The sequence below is a fragment of the Pelmatolapia mariae genome, linkage group LG18 (assembly GCF_036321145.2).
Source record: "Pelmatolapia mariae isolate MD_Pm_ZW linkage group LG18, Pm_UMD_F_2, whole genome shotgun sequence".
NCBI lineage: Eukaryota > Metazoa > Chordata > Actinopteri > Cichliformes > Cichlidae > Pelmatolapia > Pelmatolapia mariae.
Window position 1 is genome coordinate 35,244,529 of NC_086243.1, and position 23,653 is coordinate 35,268,181.

The window sequence follows — 23,653 nt, forward strand, 5'->3', positions numbered from 1 at the left end:
ACTCTTATTAATCGAAAAGCTTTAAAAGTTTCCTGAAAATGACAGAAGATTAAAGAATGCAGAACGCTGTACAGATGTGTGATAAAGACCAAGTGTTATCTCTAAACGTGCAGAGAGCCAGAGGGGAGCCGAAGACGAGTCCAAGCCGCTATCAGCTTCATCTGTTTGATAAACAGAGCAACCGCTGGCTGAGCGAGCGCTCCGATTGGCTGTGAGGAGATTAAAGAGGCGAGGTGAGAATGCAGAGGTGTGTGTGTGTGATGACTCTGTGATAAGAGCAGTGGGTGATAACGAGGCTGCAGACGGAGCTGAACGCTCGTAAGCAGCTCCAACATAAACTGAGCCGAGCGTCTCTGCCGCTGTGACATCAGCACAGGTCACGATGGTCACGAGCAGGTAGAGAAACCGTGACCTGCCTGTGGTAGTTTCACAGCTCGCTGATCATGTGACCGAGCAGTGAAATTAAAGCCGTTCTTTATAATAAAAATGAAAGCCTCAGTTCTGAGTACGAGCAGCACGAGCAGCACGGCGACGCTCACACGCTACCCCGGGCGTTTCATAAAGTGTGTTGGGGAAAGAGATGTTTCACTCTTTTTAACACGAGTAACAAAATAACTGTAACATTTAGGAGTGTCTGTAACAGTGAAATGGGAGGTGCTGTGAAGCTCGGGGTCATCTGATCCAATAATCAAATCCAGGAAAAGTTCCCGGCTGCCCTCCTCTGAATCAGCCGATTGTGAAGAGAAACAGATTTTTAGGAGCCTGTGAAGTAAATCAGGGTCATCTTTTCGTAACTTCCAGCAGATTTTTTCAGGGCTGAAAAACACTGAAGCTGAAAACTGCAGTCACATCAGTTTTACACCCACACTCTGTTTCCTCGTCTCTCAGCTCTGAGCTTCAGCCTGACACAGAGGAGCGGAGGCCTGGACGTTTCTGACTCTAATGGAGAACACATCAAGTGCATTGTGGGTAAACTGTGAAAGCTCGTATCGGCATAGATTTAGAGCAGATGAAAAGTCTCCTTTGAGCCTACATTTGGAAACCAGGCTGACCTTCTAGCTGTGAGACGCAGCTGCAGAATGACATGATCAAACATCCAAAGTCTGGAAAGGTCAGGATAGAAGGACAGACTCCTCACACACATCTTTACTCAGGATTGCATGTGTGTGTGTACCTGTTTATACATCTTTGTGGGGACCAACCGTCACTTGTGAGGACAAAAGAGACTCAGACTGTGATTTTAGTGTTACACTTACCCTAAACCCAACCATCTCCTAAGGGTTAGGGTAGGCGGCTAGGAAAAGCATCATGTCAATTGGATGTCCTCACTAAGATATCAAAACGAGAGAGAGTGTGTGTGTGTGTGTGTGTCTCAGAGGGGGGATTTCCAATTAAGTGTTTGAGGGGGAGGGCAGCAGGAAGGGAGTGAAGATGGGAGGCAATGATTGTTTTTAATGGCTGAGATGAAGCCCTGTCATCATTCAGTGAGCGCTGTAACGCGCTCTTAAAGTGAAAAGACCCGAAATAACTGATGAGCACAAGTTTGATCCAGTTTTCTTTCATGAGTTTGAAGCTGCGAGTTCAGCTTGTCTGAAGAACAGATCAGTTTTCCACCTTCAGATATCTTATATAGTAAAAAGTCAGTTTATCCCAAAAGCTGGAAGAAAAAATCTGAATTTAATCCTTAAAAGTTAAAAGTTCAGCATCAAACAGACGAGCTGGAACTCGTTTCTTTTCTCACTCATTTGTCTCGTATTTCTTCTTTAAATGTGTAAAAACCAAAACTATTCCGCTCACGATGTTTGGAAAACAGGAACAATCAGCCGCAGCTCCGGCGGCTGTAAACTACTCAGGACGTCATGAGAAAATCCCTCCACGCCTTCAGCCTTTTCTCTCTTTACGAGCTCGGCAGCCCCCCCTCCCCGAGAGCCAGAAATAACCAGCAGATTCCCATCAGTGAAGAAGCTGTGATCTAATCAGAGGACGCCCCTCCCCCTCCTCCACCACCTCCACCTCCTAACAGGAGGGTGTTTGGTGAGGATTTAGCAGCAGGACCACCAAGGAAGCGGGCGCCCCGCCCGGAGGTGTCACCACACCGAGACGTCAGGAACAAACAGCAGCGTCCCTCATTACCAGAGACAAAGAGAGTCCCGGCAGGGCGTCCCACCCCCAACACCACCCCCACCTACAGCACCACCAACAACCCTGACAAAGAGTTCACAGCTGCAGGGAGCCAAACCTGACGTCACAGAGTTTGGTGCCAAACACGGGGAGAGGATTAAAACCTGTGCACAGTTCAGCTGCACCTGACCCGGAGGCAGGGCCGGAGCGACCTGCTGCCGGGCCCGCCGGGCCCCACGGGACCACAAGTGTCGGACATTTTTTTTAAATCAGCTCTGCTCACATGCAGCACGACTTTCAGCTCAGGTTTTAAACTCGCGGCGTAACGACCGCTCACGGCCTCGCTGCGTTTGTTTCCAGCGCCTTCCTGTCGATGGTGTTTCCCATCAGAGAGAATCAAAGTGAACTTTTACTGAGAACAGTTTAACCTTCATCCTCACTAAATCATCTAAATTAGGACAGAAGCTCAAAGCTTAGCCGCTTGAGTTTGTTTTCAGGTTGTGAAGACCTGACGGGGTCCCGGGTATTTAACCTTCGTGAGGTCATCGCCTTGCAGGTCACGAGTGGTCAAGGTGGAAAGGGTTGACTCTGAGGAAGCATTTCAGATGAGAAGAACCAAAACTCAACCATGACCTGAGAACAGAGAGCCTGCAGAAACAAGCCACACCCACACAACCACTGCTTCCCAGGGGCAGAGAGAGGCTGTGCTGACGTCCAGATTAAGATAAAGAAGGATTATTTTGAACTTTGTTCATGCAAAGCTGCTTCAGGAGAGCTCGGGAGTAAAAATCACAGAGCTGGAAATGAGCAGATCAGATCAAAGATTCTTCTGTTAATTCAGGTTTAATAAACACAAACAGCAGAGAAATGCAAACAGACTCGCTCTCTATAGAAGAGTCTGCGTGTAGCCGAGAACCAAACGCCGCTTTAAGCCAGGAAAAGCTGCGAGACGCTGAACATGAAAGCCATCGTGTGTTTAATCTAGTTTTGATAATCCTCTGAAGACGAGAGGACCCGGAGACATGATGTCATTGAGTGAGCTTCACTTTGAACCAAAGAAAATAAAACTGGATGTGAGGAAGATTTCAGTTTCCACACAGCTGGCGCCTCTTCACCGAAGCGTTTTCACTGTCTTTTTATTGATGCGCCAGTCTCGCCTCGCCAAACACCGCCTCGCGGCCTCGCTCCTGTCAGGTTTACTGGTGTCAGAGGAGAGCAGCTGGTAATGGAGCTCAAACACTCCAACGCACGTTCGTGGGATTAATCGAGAACATCGTGTTCTGTGCAGGAGAGCACAGGGGAGAGAAAACATCTGGAAATCTGCTGCAGCTCTTCTTCAAATAAAAACCCACATCAGTCGAGCGTCTCGGGTCTGAGACGTAAACAAGCAGAACAATGAGCGAATGAGCTCAGAGCGCCCGAGGACGCTCAGCTACTATCTTCTCATCTGAACAAAGGAGGGGATTATTAAAAAAAAAAACTCATATCCTGCTGATTGTTGTGAGATCATCTCTGAGAGCTGATCAAAGATTAAATTAAGCTTCACCTCTGCCTGCGCAAACACAGAGCCTGGAAACAAAACCAGGGCCGCTGTTTACAGAAGATGACGGCCGAGGCCTCAGCGGGGACGCGTCAGAACAACAACACCACTCGCGGGTCCTCAAGCGCCCAGCAGCTGCACGGAAACGTGCGCCAGAGCGCCGGCCGTGCGGCGGCGTCACAACCAGGGCGTGAACGCTCCACGTCTGAACCGTCCGCCTCCTTACTCACAAATACATCTGCTGCTGTGACGACGCACGTTCACTGAAAATAAGAATAAATGTATTTTAAAGAAGAGTTTACGTGATGCAGCGATAATCAGCCGCCATCAGTAAACTGTGCAAAATGTTCACATGAAGGAGGAAACGCAGAATTTAAACAGTTTAAATTAGTTTTAATGTTTGACTTTGTAATGTTAGAAATGTTATCTTTAGTGCAGAGGGAGAAGCTGTGAGTGAAGATGAGACGCTGTAATCTAATCCGAGGAGATTACGGGTCCGCGTGGTCACAGCGAGGACGCGAGCTGAAGAGAACATGACCAACGCTGTGCACAGCTCGGGTCCCACATTAACATCCTGGGATATTAAATTACACTGATTGTTTTTTTGTGTTGGAATCATTTAAATCCACTTTTGGCCACGCCCACTGACGACAGAGGTTTCCCATCAGCTGTCGGTCGTGTTGTGAGGTTCAGCTCCAGCTCTTTCCCTGTAATCCGGTGTTTTAGGTTTGTGTCGTGGGTTAAAGGAGTTCCACAGACCTGACGTTTCCACAGCCGGGGTTCGAGCTGGAGGGGCGAGGGACCGCCTCTCCATCAGCCGTGTAATTACGCCACTCGAGTGGAAGAAACGCGAACAAACAGCCAACGATCACGTTTCCCGGGACACATAAATCAGTCAGCTCGCGTGTTTACCCTCAACCTGCTTTGATAACGAGTCACTTTTTACTCTTCCTCGCTATCTGCCCCCCTCCCTCCCAGGCAGCAGGGCTAAAATTACCCTGCATGCATCTGCTTGTCCCTGTAATGCATCTCTACTTGTTCACAGACTCCACGCCGTCTATAATAAGACCCCCCCCCCCCCCGGCCTCTGGGCTCCCTGCTCTCCCTGGGGCTCTGAATCACTTCCTGCAAAGCAAATCTCAGGCTACGTCCACACTAATGTGGTTTCATTTGAAGACACATCCTTTTCTCTCCGTTTTGGCCTCCCGACCACACTGAGACGGCGTTTTTTCCCAGGGAGAAACGCTCTCGAAAATGCATACATTTCAAAACGGAGCTGTCCCATCGCAGTGTGGACACTCGAAAGCGCAGACTTTCTAAAACGATGACGCATTTTAGTCATGTGACCAATTAAACAAAGATAGCGGAGGCCATTATACAGCAGTCGTTTTGATTACTCTCAATTTTGGCAGCCCTAAAAAAGATTAATATCAGTCTGTACGTGTTCCAGATAGCTTTCCTGTAAATTCTTTAACTCTCACTCGCTTTTGCGCAGGACTGGAACGTAAGCGTTTGGGTCGTTTCAATGTGGACGCACAACTCTGTGAAAACGACTGAAAACGCTAGTGTGGACGCGGAGCGTTTTCAGACGAAAACGCCGTTTTCAAATCTATCCGGGCTAGTGTGGACGTAGCCTCAGAATCTGAGCAGGACCGGGCCCACCGGGCCCCCAGCCCATCCTCCCCCCGCTGCTTTAACAAACTCCGGCTCAGTTTCCTCCGAGGTCACAAGCCGCTTCCCTCAGAGCCTTTTCCCATCCTGCTGAATTCCCACAGCAGCTCCTCTTCCCACAGGAGGAAGCACTTTAAGTCAGTTTACAGTAAGGTCAAAGGTCAAAGTTTTCTGACAGGACTGGAAGTTATAACTGTGTAACTAGACCAGAGTCCATGCAAGAAAAACACGATTCAAGGAGGTCGGCTACGCAAAGTTTCACATCAGCATCAAAACGACGACTGAAATAATCGAATAACCGTCTGAAGGCTTTTCAGAGGTTTGGTGCACCTGCGTGTTCACTCAGGTGTTCGTGCGAAATCAGGACGCAGGTACACAACAAAGAGATCAGAACATCTTCAATGTTACTGCAGCTCTGTGTGTGTGTGTGTGTGTGTGTGTGTGTGTGTGTGTGTGTGTGTGTGTGTGTGTGTGTGTGTGTGTGTGTGTGTGTGTGTGTGTCTTGAAAAGAGACGTTATGATGGGGCTGAGGGGAACCAGAAAGTTAAGGGCCACAGACGATGAACGGTTTGATGAACCTGCCAGAATCAGTGAAAACGAGGAAAACATGCACTCCTGAGAAAATCTGCACATTTTTATTTCTTCTACAGCAGGGGTGCCCAATCCCAGTCCTCGAGAGCTACCGTCCTGCAGCTTTTAGATGGATCCTTGTTCCGACACACCTGAATCAAATGAATGGCTTGTTATCAGGCATTTGCCAAACTTGATGGCATGCTGAAGAGGCAATCAAACCATTTGATTCAGCTGTGTTGGAGTAGGGATGCATCTAAAAGCTGCAGGACAGTAGCTCTCGAGGACTGGGATTGGGCACCCCTGTTCTACAGGAATGAAAAGGGTTAAGGAGCAGCTAGGTGCTGCTAGGCTAATGCATTGATTCACTGATGTGCATAAAGTTTAAGCAGCTCTGTGCAAGCAGAGGTTTTGAAGCATTCAGGTTCGTGTTAATGACCCAATCTTTCCAGGAGTGGACTCCCAGGGAATTCAGCCCAAGGTCAGAGCGTGCAGAAAACCCAACAGCTCTCAGACTCTGCAGGCCTCAGCAAGCAGGTTAAAGGTCAAAGACTTCAGGAACAGTGTGCTTCAGGCAGACGAAGCCAAAGTAGAGATGCTTATCCATCAGGCACAAGAACCAAACTCAGCACATCAGCACGAACAGCTCAGACCAGCTGTCAGCACGGTGCAGGAGCCATCTTGATCTGAGAGGACCGTGAACTCCTCCGTCTACAGACTCTGAGCTGAAGCTCAACACAAACCGGGTCATCAGCAGCAAACCTTTCTATCACAGAGACAGATACATTCAGTAATGTATATACCTTTACATATTGTACATATATTTATTACTTTTTAGATTAGCCATTTTTATATTTTGCTTGTTTTACATTATTGTATTTTGCACAACTCTGTTGCTTGTGAAGCTCGCACACAAGAATTTCACTCACATGTACTGTACCAGTGTACCTGCACATGTGATATGACAATAAAAGTGATTTGATTTGATTTGATTTGATAAACATGTCTTTTCACATTTCTCACCTTTTTTGATGACAAGAGATTTCAGCGCAAAATATCTGAAACTCACCAGCTTCTGGCATACTTCGCATTTTAGGAACGGCTAGGATAGCAGATTTTTTCCCCCAGATTGGAGGCATTCAAGCTCAGGTCAAAATGTGATGACAAAGATAAAAGAAGAAGATGGAAGAAAAGAGGAGAGAAGATGCGTCTGTCCCGATTCCCCTCGTGTGTCTGCGCTTCCTGTCTAATCCTTTAAAGAAACACGATAAGAGAACAGACATCTTCCCTTCTTTCAGCCTCCACTCTGAACCCGCTCGCTTTATCTGATCTCGGTTTGTTTAGTCTGAGCCAACATGAGCCCGTTTATTCCCCATTTCTAATCTGACGGCGGGAAGAAAGGCAGAAACTTCACGTGATGGGAGATAACGGAAGTTAAAGGACCAAAGAGGTGATCTGTGACGTTGAGTTTTAAGGACATCCTGAGGTTTCAGGTACGCAGATGAAACTAAATGCAACAAAAATCCAAGTTTCACAAAGTCACGGTGCATTCAATGACACGTCTGGAATCACCAGCTGCTAAAATCAAGTCATGCAGCGGAAAACCTGCCGGGATAACAACGGCTCCATGAAATAACAAATGTGCTTCATTCCTGGGTCTAAGACGAGAGAAACAATCTGAGATTAAACCTGCTTCAGACGCAGGAACGATCACTGAGCTGCAGTAATAAATCAGCTGCTGCTCGTTTTTATGTTCATGTGCAGTGAAACAAGTAAATCTGCAGCTCCTATAAACTCTCATCAGCTCGTCTCCGGTGGAAAGTATCCGACGTGAAGCTGTAATTACAGCTCTAACTTTCTGTGCGAGCGTGGCGTCACGGCGGAGGTTTGATCCAGATGTGAGTTTAATAACAGCCTGTCGCAGCTTCCACAGTTTAGGAGGTGACAGGAAGAATAAATGCACCGACGAGCTCGTACACGACTCGCCTCAGACGACGTCGCACGCCGACCATCGTTCAGACCACAGACGGTACATGAAGATGGCAGCTGCGCGCTATTAAGGCCCCGCCTCCTGAACATATCCCTTTCAATTCATGCAGAGGGTCAAAACAATCGTGCAGTTACAGTAAACTCTGCTGTGACCACAGACGCTCGCCAACACTGAACCACGTCAAACACTGCTGTGTGCAGGTTACAGTAATCTCACCCTCAATGATCAATAAAGTTATTTAATCAGGGTAAAATTATGACTTTTGAATTGTTTTTGTGTGGTGTGATAAATCAAACACACCTCACTTATTTACAGCGCTGCAGACGGTCTGACTGATGGCGTTCCAGACCGCGCCAAAGCCAGCTCAAACCTGATTGGTCGGCAGAATTCTGGGCTGAACAGAGAAATGTGTTTCCTTTCCTTCAGCTTCTCATACTCACACTTCTTTAACTATAGTGAGATATGTGATGAATCAAAACAAACCCCCACAGTCTGAAACTTAAAGCACATCAATCTAACAAACTAAGAATAAAAAGGAAAAAGAATTCGTTTACGACCCACGGCCGCCGACTGCCCTCTAAACCAACATGTCCTCAGTGTTTGGGACAGGACCGGACTCGCGCTGTTACAGAAGTCCAGCGGTGACCCTGAACGCACCACAGGCCTTTTAATTAGCACACAGCAACAAGAATGTGGAGTTTGTACTTTAAAGTGAAGCGCGATGAGTGAACAAACAGCAGGAGAAGAAAAGGACAGCGTTTGTCGTGGGGGGAGGATGGAGGGAGTGCGGGGGGGCAGGTAAATAAAGACGCTTCAGCAGCTGGAAACAGGCCTGGAAATTTCCACTTTTCAGGATTAAGACATCCAGACTCACTGTGGTGAAGTAATCAGTGAATTCTCAAATAAAGTCCACGAGCAAGTCAAAGCAAACGTGGCTGATTATCAGTGATCAGGGAGAACTACGGATATTTATACTCAAATAAAATGAATGAAACAGGCGAGCGATCCAGAGAAACAAAGCGCGAGCGCAGCTTCTGAAGCATGTGTGGCCGTTCACCCACACGTCGGGGCGCACTCAGTTTAACAGTTTGTACGCTGAAATTGCTGCTCACAGTCACAGCCTGCAGGACTACAGGATACTCCTGCTGTGTCAGGAGTGATCAGCAGTGCCGGTGAGCGAGAATCCTCAGGATCCTCTGACGGGGAACGCCGACAACAACCTGAGGTGACGGCAGGAGCAGATCGACCACGGAGACGAGAGAAAAGAAGCCACAAAAACACAGAGAGCAGAAATCACAGCAAAACACCCCGAGGAAGGAAGAGGGTGATGGAAAACCTGCAGGCTGGATCATATATAAATTCCCCCTTTGGGAAGCACTAAAGGGGAATTCCCCCAACTTTGGAATATCTGAAGTCTGAATTTCAGGCCCTGGAGCTGAAAGGTGGATGTTTGTTGGTGGGAATGCCACCCCGCAGGTGTGAAGCGTTGCCCTCCTCACAAATAGTTCAGTCTGTTTGTGTCGGCTGTTTCACCTTCATTAGACCAAACCCCCCCTCACACCCCCCACACCCCCACAGGGCCAAGTTTCTTGTTCTGCACCAACATTTCCTTTTAACCATTTACACGACAGTTTCACAGCTCGCTGAGCTCAGCGGCCAAATCGCCCTCTACGGCGTGCTACATGCAAACAGATGGATTTTAGGTATTCACAGAAACTGTTTCAGAGAAAAGTTACAGACGAATGAGCCAATCGGGAGAGACCACGGGCTCAGAGTCCGTCCCACACCGTCTCTGAGAAAAGAGCGGGAATCACAGAGGGCTAAACATCCAAACATCATCATCATCATCATCATATCTGTGAAACCAAAACGTCCTCAGGACACAGACGCCTCAGCTGAGGTGAGTCCGATCGAGCGGCTGCAGGTTTTATTAAAATATCGATATTTGGGGTCAGTGTATCGATAAACGCAGCATAAACCAAGTTTCTGTCAAAGGTGGCTGAGACGCCGGCCCCTCCCCCAACACCGCCGCCTCCTCCACGTTAAAGAAAGCAGAGGAGGTTTGTGGGTTTGGAGGAGCCGAGGCCTCCTGCCTCTGATCTCCTGATAGGATTCCTCCTGTCTTTGATGGAGGGGGATGGGAGCTCATCCCAGACTGTTTAGGTCTGAGGAAAAGTCTGAATTCCTGAGCTGAAGGTGACGCTGCCGAGGAAGAGGAGGAAGTGCGGTTTCTTAATGCGATCTGAGGCAGCAGCCGGCTCGAGGTGACTCATATCAGGCAGCGCGAGACGCCGCCTCAGGCTCCAGACTTTGATTAATTCATCCGGAGTCGTCAGAGCAGCTGCTCGGCAGGCGATTTAAGAGCAGCTAAAAGACTTTCTGTTAATGAATGCACAAGAAAACGCACGGCGAAGGACGGCGTCACGGACCCGAATGTCAGCCAGTGCTTCCTGTCACACAGCCAGCCCACTTTGACCTTTAAACTGTGGAGACGTAGAAAATGGTGTGAATGAGACTTTCAGACACACGGTGGGTAAAGCTTTGAAGGAAAGGAAAACTCCTCAGCACGCAGCTGCTCCTCCACGTTTGTCCCGACCAATGAAACGCTGCAGCTGAATGTGCGGGGGTGACACACGTGGATATGACATCACACCACGTCCGAACATCACGGAGCAGAAACAACCGTGTCACTGCGTCCTTCTATTGTTCGGTTATATCTGGCAGCAGAATTCAAATATTCAGGTATTTGTTTCAAACTGTGGACATATAAAGCTGACCCACCTCTGAGAGGTCAGAGGTCAGAGGTGACCAGATTCAATAATCCTGTGGATGCTCACGTTGATTTTTCTTCCTGCTTCTCACACTGAAGCTTTTCTTTTGTCTCGTATGAGCAACATGAATCTGGACAAACAGCAGTCGGCAGGCGGTCGCTGCGTGGATGTGGCGCCCTGCACAGACCGGAATGTGGCAGCCAAGTGAAGAAGCAGCGTCACCGGCCAATGGGAAGAGAAGCCGTTTGACTGAGAGCACCAACTGTCTCACTACACCGCCCCGGCTGGAAATCACATCCAGAATAATAAACACAGCTGACAGCGAACTGTGACTTCAATACTGCAACTGTTGCTTTCCAGAATAATGAAACTCAATCATAAAATTATTATTTAACATTTACCAGGATAACTGATGTTTCAGACTCACTTCACGTTCTTGGCTCGAGACTGTGAGAACGGCTTTTAAGGGAGAAAAAGTGAGCCTGCACTCCTACAAACAGAAACTGTGTGATGGAGCCACGAGAGGAGGCGATCACATGATTACAGCCCTGAGGTTTGAAACCACGTCCCATAAAAACCTGATTAAAGACACTTTCAGTGTGGAAGTCTCTCAGCTGCCGCTTCCCTCTGAGGGGAAATGTTTTCCCGTCTTATCTGCAGCAGACGAGTCACCTTGACTTTCAGCCCGAGATGCCGGCACTTCAGCTTTAAGCTCCAAGGTTACGAGATATCAGATGGGCCCTAAACGCCTCGCGTTTCAACCTGGCAGACTCGCTTCCTTTTTGACCGCCGTCTCTGCAGATTATTTATCCTCTAAAGTTTCAAACTGACCTGGATTACAGCCAGCGTCGGCTTTAATCCGTCTGACAGAAACTGCAGTTCCTGTGACGTCCACCAGAGGCTCCAGCAGTGCGTCGGTGCCCACAGACTCCAACTTTAAACATGTTCACAGCTGTAGATGTGACAACTCTATGAAACCCATCTGTTCAAACAGGACCAGGGCTTAAAGTTTGGATTCTTAGGGGCGTGGCCTGTTTGACTGACAGGTAAATGGTGACACAGGCGGCTGTAGCTGCTAGCTGTCTGAGAGCTTCACCTGAACTGGACCTCTGCACCGTGTTTGTGCTGTTGGAGCATTTTTAATGAGTTTTTTACTGTCCTAACAGACCGAGAAGAAGTCTGAGCTCTGCAACTTCACCACCCAAAGCTCACAAACAAATGATTCAACATCAGGGCTCGCAAAATCGCTAGTCCGACATCCCGGGACTAGCGATTTTTCCAGTCTGGCTACCAAAATCCATTTCAGCCCTGCCCGTCGGGCTATAATAGGAAGGAAAGATATGTCAATGCTTTTGCATTCTTTCACAAATGTAGCTGAGTAATTATGTCATCGGCATCGATGAGCCACTGTCAATATGTGACACATTGAAATCGTGTTTGAATTTGCTTGTTTTTTGCTTTCACTTTCATTTTGCGATCGCGCGAACTGTGTATAGAGAGCAGCAGCACTGATTGGTAAGTCACAGATTAATTGCACACCAGTTCCTCTGGCATCGTCTTATCAATCGTTAGCTTACTATCAAACATGACAAGTGAAATCTCCCGCAGCAAGCTTAAACATGCGATAGAGGTTGATTGCGCAGAGAATTGCTGATCGTTATGTAAGTACGTGTGTAAAAGCAGATGGATTTACGCAGGTATTTTAGTTCTGCAGAGCCAAACAAGACAGGTCAGGGTGAAGAAGGAGCAGCCAAAGAAAAGCCTACCACAAAACGGAAAAGTTATGACAAATCGGACTATGAGGCAATGGGAAAGCGCAGCTTTTTTGGTTTCATGGACAAAAGAATTTATGTGGCTGGAATATGACGAGCTAAATAACATAATGTTCTGCCGGGTGTGTTGTGAGTTTCCCTCGATTTCTGAGTTGACAAGCGCCTTTGTTACTGGGACCAGTCATTTTAAGAAAGACCCCATCAGAACCCATGAGAAATGCAAGAAATGCATTATTGCTCAGTCTGCAGTATCTTTCCCAGAACAAACACCAATTACAAAAAACATACTAAAAATAAACAAAGCATAACAAGAAGTCCTGAAAAAGCTGTTTAGAACAGCGTGCTATGTTGCAAAGAGTGAACTACCACTGGCAAAATTTAGCAGTCTTTGCAAACTTCAAAAAGCAGATGTCCTAGATCTTGGTTCCACTTGCCTCTTACCCGTGATTTCAGTGGAAATTTCAGATTCAGGATCTGACACAGACTGATTCATGTTCTACACAGTTCTTGCAAGTTCATAGAGATTTCTGTTCAATTAGAACCAAATATTTGAGTTGATGATTGTAATTTGTTGTTGTAATTTGTGTTTTAAATATTTTTAGATTAATGTATAATATTGTAAAGGAAACAAAACATCAATCAAAAAATTGTCCTCTTTTTTTTTTTTTTTAATATTCGGGCTACTTTAATTTATTTTGGGCTACCAAAAACTGAAGAGTGCCTGCCCGAAGGGCTACCAGGGATTTTGAAATTTTGCGAGCCCTGAACATCAAGTCTCATTTAACTGTGAAAACTAAACTTCATGAACATGTTTAACACAAAGGATGGTAAAGTTCTGCTGTTGAAGGTCACAAGGCCTTCAGATGACCATCTCTGCAGTCCCACCAGACTCCAGTGACAAAAACACTCATTTTAGCTGAAACAGTTGAGCCTGAGGGCCTCGCAGCATAAACATCAACCCAATAGAGGCACCTGCAGCTTACACACAGAGCGACGTGAAGGCTTCAGTATGTAAAGGCTGTTATTCAAACAGGAAGAGGTAAAAACACCAGACGGCTGCGTTTCACTGCTGACCTCGTCCACAGCAGCAGATCAAGCTTCGCTTCAAAGATCCAAACTCTCCAACTCTGGAGGCTTTGGGATTAAGTTAAAGAAAGCGAGCTTCCTTTAAGACGAGCTGCCTGAGCGTCACATGCAAACAGCTGGCCTCGCTCTGACCGTCTGGGGAGGGGTCCGTTACTCGCTTCAGTACCTGAGCGTCCCTTTGAAGTCTGAACATGGACGCCGAACATCAGTGAATTCATCAAAAGATGAAAAACTCGGGAATCTTCAGAAGCAGGAGGAAGATTTAAACTTAACCTGTGACTCTGAAGAAACACCTGACGGGGGTTTAAACGCCTCAGGCCGACGTCTGCCACGAGACCGTCAGACCAGAGGAACTTTGAGGGGAAATTTAAAGGTAGTGGAGGGGTTAAGGGTGGCTTTGGGCTGGAGGTCTCTCTCATCAGCTGCAATGAGCCAGCAGCCATTGTCCAGCTGTGCAGCTCTCGTAATTGCTCCACATCCCAGTTTCCCACGCTGCGCTCATTCCTGAGACACCAAACAATGCTCCCCTCCCCTCCCCCTCACTCAGCCTCAGCCTGGTATAATTTGCAACAGCTGGACACTCCAGAGGAAGAAAAACGTCTTTTGATGGCAGGTTGGGAAACAGGGTTTTCCCACAGTGCACTGCTCTCTGACTCACAGCAAACAGACGCCTCACACATCAGCTGCTGTGGAGCGATCATCATCATCGTCATGTTCAGCCGAGGATCATCAGATCCAAAACGCAGCCAACTCCCAACATCTGGACGTTTGGTCTGCAGTGTGAAAGTTACAATCTGAGCTGAGGTGGTTCGGCATCCTGGGTGAGGCGTCTCACGTCCAGGAGGCGGACCCGGGAGACACTGGAGAGATTTTATGTCTCGGCTGGTTGGGACCGCCTCAGTGTCCCCTCAGAGCAGCTGGAGGAGGTGGCCGGGGAGGTCTGCATGTCTGCTGCTCCCACAACCCCGAAAACGTCAGAACAGATGAGTCATTATGAATCTAACAAACTGCATTTATTGAACTAAAAGTTTTTTTTTTAGGGGGGGGGGGGGACGACACCAGAGCTGGTGTCTCAGATTCTCTGATGCACCCGTCACCTGGCTTCAAATCACAGCCACAGAATTTAGTCGGCACACGCGCTTTTATTTTGACAGGATTCTTTATACCCTTCCTGTGTCTGACTTCCTGGCCTCCTCACCTGCTCTGGGCACCGCGACACACCTTCCACACTTTGATTGTGACTCCGCAAACACAAGTACGATATGCCGGGTACACACAGGGAGCGCCCAGGAGGAAACAGCGGTACTGAACAGGCCAATCACAGCCGTCGTGGACCGCGTCGCTGCGACGCACAAATCCATTTTTCTCCCAAAGTGCCCGACAGGTGACGGCACGCGGTTTCAGAGGGGTCTGTGATAAATAAGACCTACACTGAAAGTTTCACTTTAGGCTCAGAAAAGCTTTTCTAAAACAGTGCTGCTCATCTCGCCATGGTAACCACCAATCTCTGCCACCACAATAACCACAGGAGAAGAAGAAGCGACAGCGAGTGGCACCAAAAGCCAACCGACACTTGAAACCTTAGACATTCAGTAAATGTTGTTTCAATAATTGCTGGAAGCCGGATTGGTTTCAGCTAGAAGGAAGTTTCCAATGTGGCGGCGGTGGAGGTGGGCGGGCTCGGGGGGGGGGGGGGGGGGGGGGCTCCTTCACACAGTCACATTAATATTCAGCTCTTCACAGCAGAGGAATGTGGAGGGTTTGGAGGAGGAGCAGCCTTCGTGTACGTTAGGTCATCGTGTGCTGAACAAACTCAGATACAGACGTGATAAAGTTCGTTTAATCAAAACATGAAGAACAGAAACGTTTCTCCCTCGGTCTGTTAGGTGGGAAATGTTCGATTACACCAACAGAAACCCACAAATCTCTTCTTTGACCAGACTTCATTCAATTTTTTGTTAATTCTACATCAAAACATTTGCCGTCAGCCTGTCCTGTGAAGTCCTCGTGCTGGTGAATCCAGATAAATGAGGGGCCCCTCTGCATCCATCTGCACGGTGTGTTCCTCTTTGTGGCTCTTTCATGTCGCCCTCGGCCTCATCGAGTCGGGACATGTCGCTTTCCCGCTGCAGACACACTGCAGCACATCAAAGAGTCCACACACACACACGGCGGGTTTCCTGAGATTAAGCTGCAGCTTTATCATCTGCACACTTTAAACTCATTCGCAGGTTTAGAGATGAAACATGAGCGAGCTGCGATTCTACGGCGTGCACTTTGTGCCAAAATTACGCTCGGAGAACGTTTGCGTCTTCACCGCCTGCGTTACAGCACGAGCTGATTTCTAATCCTCTGCTCAGATTTCACTTTTGCACAAATTGAACCTCATTCACTTAAATTTGATCCACCTGTGAAACACCTCAATGAATCAGCACCTGACTTCATTCACGCTCTTTAAAGGCTTCGATAAGAAGATTAGAATTCATGTTACTGCGGACCATCATCTGTAATCCATGACTGGATTGGTCAGACTTTTCCTAAACCTTTAATATCACGCTCCATAAAGTAAAGCATCAAACCTGCTCTCAGCATGAACATGAAGGACCATCAAAAACATTATTTTTAAGATTCTGTGTTACAGCCAAAGCTGAAGTAAAGACTCGCACTCCTAAAGCTCAGCAGAGATGACTCAGACTTAAACAGTTTCTACAGTTCCTCTGCTCCATCTGAGATCAGATCAGCAGGAAATGACCTCTTCACTCTGCGTTCATGAAACTCAACGAGCTGTTCAACCATCAACAAACAGCCACGCGATGACTTCCTGAAAGATTAAAACCTGAGAACCGTCAGCGCGTCCTGAGGTTCAGGCGGGACCGCGGCAGAGCGCGAGCACTGACTGACTGGTCCTCGATGCAGCGTCACGTGAACCAGCTCTCCGACTGCTGAGGGCCTCTCGAGCAGAGGAGTGACCAGCACCACCAGCTGCAGATGGTGTAGGTGGAGACGGGACTCTCTGTGGAAGGTGCTGGAAGCAGATGTGTGTAAAGCAACCATTTAGAGCAGGAGTAGGGAACTCCAGGCCTCGAGGGCCAGAGTCCTGCAGGTTTAGATGTGTCCTTGATCCATCACAGCTGATTTGAATCGCCAAATGACCTCAACATGTCCTGAAGTTCTCCAGAGGCCTGGTCATGAACTAATCATTTGATTCAGGTGTGTTGATCTAAAACCTGCGGGACACCGGCCCTCGAGGCCTGGAGTTGGACACCCCTGGTTAACAGACGTGCACGCCAGTGCGCTCGTGGACTCATGCGTCTGTCAACCAGCAGCACGTCGACCTTCACAACTTCTTCGAGACTCCTCAGTAACAACCTGAAGGCTCAGCTGGGGGCGCTCAGGTGCTCACTTCCTGCTTTCTTTACATGGATCCCTGGACTGCACACACCTGAAAGCAGCAGAGCTCTGATCACGCAGCGCCGCAGGCCGAGAGAAGGCGGCGTGTAATTAAGGCAGCAGCACCTGAGGCCACAGAGAGCCCAGCTCAGCTCCAAGCAGCGGCATGACCGAAGCCCTCAGGAATGTGGAGCACTGTTAAAAACAGAGGAGGCCTCAGGCGGCAGAAATAGACAGGTATTTTTAAAAGGCCGAGTCAGGAAGACTGAGACGACTTCCAGCAGAGACACAGATCATCCTGACAGATCTTACAACAGCTCAACCCAAACCTTTCACTTCACATTCAGACGCACAGCAGCGACAGGAGGCAGCTGGGAGGGTTAAACAGTCCCTTCATGTCTCCACCAAACTGCATAGAAAATTAGACTAATTTAAACTTTTTCATCTAGCTTGAAAATATGGCAACATTAAGCGCACACAGACTGAAGGAGGGCTGATACAGAAGAAACGCAGCGATACATAAATGACTGAGCTCATGAGCTGCAAGAGCTCAGCTACAGTTTATTTACTTCATCCTGTTTAAACAGGGAGGATGAATATTCCCGGGGGAAGCAGGAGATGCGGCTGAAAGAGGTCAAAATAGACCCTGAGCATGTCTGAGAATCATAAACACCAACAACGGAATCCACAGTGCTGGTGGTGCGTTCAGAGGCGGCTGGGACACCGAGCTGCCAACTCAAACCATGAGCGAGCAAATAGCACAGACGTGATGGAGACCCAGCACGAGCTCCACCTGCTTTCAGTCAGGTCAGAAAATAGCTGCGACCCCCCCCCAAACACACACCTACTACTACATCCCTGATTCCAGCGCCATCTTAAAAAATAGAACTCAAGTAAATACAAGTAGAATGTCATCTCTGACCCTGTTTGACGTCATACTTCTTTAATACCAGAAAAACAGTCATCTCTCCTGCTGAAGAAAGTCTCACCAGACTCCGTAGAAAATTCCACAGATTTAAATGTTCCCTGAGCATTTCCACCTCTCACAGCTGTTCAGCGCGCTGCACTTAGACCAGAAGCGTCAAGTTTATAGTGTAATTCTATTAAACAGAGAGTGCTTTGATGTGCTGGCTGAGGCCGAATAAAAGAGAGGGACCCGCAGATGTGTGTTTGTATCGTTTTGTGTGGCAGTTTTAACAGAAAAGGAAGAAACCCGAAATTTAATTTTTTAGGGGGGTTCGGCTCAGCGGAGAGGAACGTGCAGGGGGTCGGACAGGGTAGAAAGTTTGAGTACACGGTGGTCACGTATGCCTCTCTTGTTTCTGACTGTTTGAAGCCATATCAGGTAATCAATCTCCTCCAGAGTTTCGCAACTTCTTTATTTCTCAACCAGACTCCATAGAAAATTACACTACTTTAACTTTTCCATACAGTTTGCTTCCACCGCAGATTTTCATCTGCTTTGGAATGTGAGGACGTGCATTCAATTCGTGAAACAAGCACTTCTCCAAACACACACACAGAGCTCACTGAGCTGCACTCGGACCTAAAGCGCAGAAACTCGCAACACTAAATATGGGATTCCGTGTAAGACGGTGTGGTTTGAGTGTTTTGGCTGTAAGCCGAATGAAAGACTGACTCATCCAGATGCGTAAACATGTGTGTCTGTGTTGGTTTGTGCAGCTGTTTCCAGCGGGGAGGAAAGAAAAGCTTAAATGTGGAGTTTCTTAAAGGAGGTTCGGAGCGGAGGTGAGCGCGAGAGGTGTTCGGGGTCTTACCGAGGTGCAGGGTGAGGTTGATGGAGTTCGGGTACTGAATCCCCGCCAGCATGGTCTGGCTCTGCCACCAGGTAGTGTCCTGCTGGTTGTTGTAGTCGGTCAGGTACGCGGCGCCGTGGTGGTTCCGCGGGTCCCGGGCGTCGCAGATGTGGCACGACTTGGTGACCCCGGTGGCGCCGGTCTGCACGCAGTACTCCTCGGGCGGAGAGCCGCAGGTGTTGGTGGCCACCACCGTCACGTTGAAGGCGGCGTTGACGAACTCGGGCATGCAGCGCTGCGGCCGGCCCCGCTCGTCCGAGCACTCGTCCATGGCAGCGCGCACGCACAGCACCGCCGCCCAGCTCAGAGCCACCAGAGCCCGGATCACACTCGACATTTTTCCTGCCCCCTCCGTCCTCCCTCACGATCAGAAGACTGCGCGCGGCTCCCTCGCGAACTCTCCTTCAACTTTTCAGAGTTTGCAGAAACTCCCCGGTTACCGACATGAACCGTCTCCGGGCAGCGACTGAAGCGTACGGCGGGTGTCTCCGTCCCGGCCGCCTCCGCAGCTCGTGTCCGGCTGTGCTGTGTACTGTGTGGGGGTGTGCGGGTCTGCGTTCGGCCTCAGCTCTTTGTGTCCGCCGCCGCCATGCAACAAACTCCAGCAGGAAAAGACGAGAGTCCAGACTACACCCAGTGCGCTACTGCGCAGCTCCGAGGCGCAGAGGACCCTCCGCCACTTCCGTCACAAATCTGCAGAAAAATCCTCGGAAATCACAGCGCGAGCCACTTTTTCACCTGCACACGTCCCGCAGGTGTGCAAAGACCCAGAAAAGGCGGTGAACATGAAATCATTTCAGTATTTACAATAAAAACGCGCTTATCTGACCCAAAGAGCAACTTTGAAGCGCTAAGAACGGAGTAAAGAGTTAAATATTCAGGTCAAACACGAGTCTGACGAACAGCAGATCACCTGATCTCTCTTCTTCATCTTAACAATTTCACTTATTCATCAACACGGGCGGACATTAAGTCTGTGTGTCCTGGGGGGGGGGTCCTTCTCTAAACATTCCCAGTTGTTTTCCGGTGAAGGTGAGATTTTATTATTATTTTTAATAGAAGGAACATCTTCACTTATTTAAAGACAAGAACACAGACGTCAGACACCAGAGGTTTGTGTTAACAATCCAGATCCAGACTTTATTTGTGTAAGCTGAGCTCAACAAAACCTAAACCCCATTTAGAGAGAAGTTAATCCAGATTTTCTGCTTCAGGCTCTGAGCGAGCTCCAATAAAAGGTCGTTTTTGACTCTTCTGCATGTTTCTGGATGTTTGAGGTGATGTCTAACGCAGTCACAGTCATCACCACAGAAACAGAAACACAGAGTTTCTTCCAGCTGCTCTCTTTCTGCCACAGTGGCACATTTTTACAGCAGACCCTCTCAGGGACCTGTGCCCCGTCCTTGTCTCAGACAGGACCTTTTGCACATTTAGTTCACGTGTTCAGCACAGAGCCACGTCTAAAGGAAAACCACCAAACCTTAAACTGCGACTTGTATCAGTGGAGTTGGTGCAGCAAGACTGGCACTCTGAGATGAGAGGAACTTTGAGATTTGCATTAAATCCTCTGAAAAATGTACAGAGTCTGGTTTGTGGGGTTTTCTCTGAGGCGCCTTCAGACTCTCTTGACTTGAAAATGTAAATTTTTTTCTTGACCTTCTACAGAGAATCCACGACAGCAGCTCTGCAGGACTCGCCTGTTTTCACTCACAGCACATTCAAAATGATCATTAACTGAGTAAAATACAGAGGACACAGATAAACATCAGCCCAGAAAATAAGATAAAGAAATAACATGTTAAATTAATATATTTTAAAAAATGAATAAGTAAGAAAGTAAGTAAAGTTTATTTATTAAGCGCTTTTCACAGACAGGCAGTCACAAAGTGCTGTACACAAAGACTAAAATAAACAGTACAATCCAATAGACATTATACACAATGTAAAAGGTTTAAACGGAGACGACGAGCAGCGGTGTATTTTGTAAGAAGCTTGGATAAATAATCTGGGGCCGTTTAGTGCTCTGTGTGTTAAAACAAGAATTTTAAAACGAATTCTAAAATCTATTGGGAGCCAATGTAAAGAATATAAGATGGGAGTAATGTGAGCTCGCTTGGAAGAGCGAGTTAGTAGGCTGACTGCTGCGTTTTGTATCGCCTGGAGGCGAGACAGAGATGATTTATCCAAGCTGGTAAACAGGAGATTACAGGAATCTAAACGCGATCACACAAATGTGTGAATGAGTTTTTCCAGTTCAGCTGAAGAGACCATAACAGCGCTGTGTTTAACTGCAGTCTGTGGTGTCATAATCATTTGTGGATTATTATACATAAAAAAAGGTACTGGAATTTTCTGAAAGTTTAATCCTGGATTTTTTAAACTATCCAGGGATGAATATTTTCTAATTAACATTTTTATTGGTGGTCCTGATATGACGTCATAGTGCCAGTAAATTCATAAATAAAGCAGAACAAATTGAAAATATATATACAGGTGAAATAAACTGACTGAAGACAAATATATAAATTATTTGCCAAAATTAAACTCACTGGCCACTTTATTAGGCACACCTGTTAGCTTGCTTTCCACTGCAGATATCTAATCAGCCAATCACGTGGCAGCTCAGTGCGTTTAGGCACGTAGAGACCTTCTGAAGCACAAACCGAGCATCTGGATGGGAAGACAAATCTGCAGCAGCTGCGTGATGATGTCATGATTACGTCATATCAACATGGACCAGAATCAGAAGAATGTTTGCAGCTCCACGTTGAGTCAGAGCAGCTCTGAAGGTAAACGAGGTCCAATCAGGCAACAGCAAGGTGGCGTTAGTAAACCGTCCGTGAGTGAACAAATTTATTTATACATTTAATTTTAATCAGCATTTATTTTACGTCAACATCTGTCCCCATGTTTCCCGCTCTTTTTTAAAACTCTCTCTTTTTTTGGTCCAAGTTTATAAAAACGCAGACGATGTAATAATACCAAAGTGAGACAGCGCCCTCTGCTGGTGATTCACGCGACTCAACAGGTTAAAAAAACTAAATCCGTTCAAATATTTCGAACATTTTTCTCACTTGTCCAAATCTGCTAAACCTCTCAGTTTTCTGTATTAAACTGTGAAGTTACCTTTTTGCTCAAACTATTCATTGTGCTTAGCTTTCAAGGCACCAACACGCTGCGTGATTTCTACCATCCTTTAAGTTTATTACAGCCACGTGGAGCTCCTTAAACTGGACTTAGCTCCTGCTATGTGTTTATATGTAAGTAATCCTCCAGGTTCAGCCTGAGTGAGCTCCATGGATCGGGCCTGACAAACACAGGTTTTTGTGCTTTATTGTCCTGGTTTGGTTCACTCGTGTATGTCACCTGGGAACTAATGATGTCACAGGGTCAAAAGTATTTGGACAGTTGAATAACAACACAGTCTCATTGCAGGTGAGGCCGGTTTCTTTGTAGTTTCATGACAAATGAACACAGTAAATGATCTGCTAGCGTTTTAACTGAAGATGTGATCCAAACAGATGTTGATGCAAGCGAAGAAGGCCATCATCATCATCATCATCATCAGGCTGAAAGACTAAAATAAATGCACAGGCTAATTCTGCAACAGCAGAAGTCCTGAAAGACCAACACGAGTGAAGTGATGATCACAGAATTGTTTCCATGGTGAAGAAAAACAACGTCTAACCAGGAGAAGAAGAGGAGGGAGGAGTGTCACTGTCAGAGTCTGAGATCAGGACAGGATGGATGGAAACAGAGTTTACAACCAGGTGCAAACAGCTGGTTACACTGAAGAACAGGATGATCAGATTAAACTGAAAACACCTGAAGAGCCTGCACAGTTCTTCTTTGTCAGTCACATTTTTATTTGAGTTTTCAGAACAAAACCAGAGAAAAACATGAGCTCAAACAGCAAACATAAGCTTCCAGTGAATTATTCACAGCACCTATCAAAGGCATAATCAAAGTTCCTGTGTGAATCATGACACGACACACACTGGGAAGTCCCGCCCTACTAAGTACGCCTCACTTACTGACATTTCAAATCATTTCAGCTCTTTAAATGGAGCAACAATGATCGTAGCTGCTGAAATCAGACCTGTTAGTACGAGAGTAAATGCACGCTTGGACTCTTCAGTCGTGGCAAAGCTGGACCGGCTCGCACATCAGTGCACTGAGTCACTCCTGCAGTGATCTTCAGGGCAGGCCTCCCTCCACTGCACGGATGAAGGCATCTTCATGCCTGTAACGGTCCAGCGAAAATCATCTGCCAGTAAATTCATCTCATGAACGTGGACAAGTGTAGAGTGAGTCAAATCTCTTTGCAGATTAGATCTTCACAATTTCGATACAGCCCGTTGGCAGCCATCTTCTAAAAGCCCGAAGCTGAATGAGACCTTAAATTATCTTCGTCTCAGATCTTTGACTTCACTTCTCATCTGTAAAAATCTCTGGAAATCTGCTTTATCTTTGAGACTGGACTGTGTACTGAGCTCCTGATAGGAACTAAGTGAGTCATCAGCAGTGAGATGATCCAGACTCCAAATACCCACCACGAGTCAAAAAAGAAAGAGAGAGAGCTTGTTTTCCTCATTTAACTGCACAGTTGTTTCAGTTGAAGAATATCCCTGTTACCTGTTACCTTCAGCGGTTTGTAAAGTTCCTGCTCGCATTTGCCAGTGTTTGGCCTTTTGCTCAGAGGAGATGCTGGGCAGCTCCTTGCTGTACAGAGCTTTTCTAAACTCATTCTCAGCTTCCTCCATTTCTCTGACCTTTGCTTTGTCTTTGTGTGAAGTTATGCTACAGTTTATTCTGAAATAATCAGCAGAGAGTTTGAAATGGTTCAACTCAGACTGCGTCGCTCTAACCGTAGCTGCGAGACTCACTTTGGAGATATAATAACGTCTGTTTGTGTCAGCTGAATG

At 47.2% G+C, this 23,653-nt stretch overlaps 1 protein-coding gene across 1 annotated transcript in view; it reads right to left on the bottom strand.

Annotated features, from left to right (window-relative positions):
* The window catches only part of lamc1 (laminin, gamma 1), a 57,004-nt gene extending 37,675 nt beyond the window's left edge, over window positions 1-19,329 (bottom strand). Inside the window, exon 1 of the mRNA XM_063461187.1 lies at window positions 18,690-19,329. Coding sequence (XP_063317257.1) covers window positions 18,690-19,065 — 376 coding nt within the window. The 5' untranslated portion in view covers window positions 19,066-19,329. The remainder of the gene's footprint in view (window positions 1-18,689) is intronic.
* Between the last annotated feature and the right edge of the window lie 4,324 nt (window positions 19,330-23,653).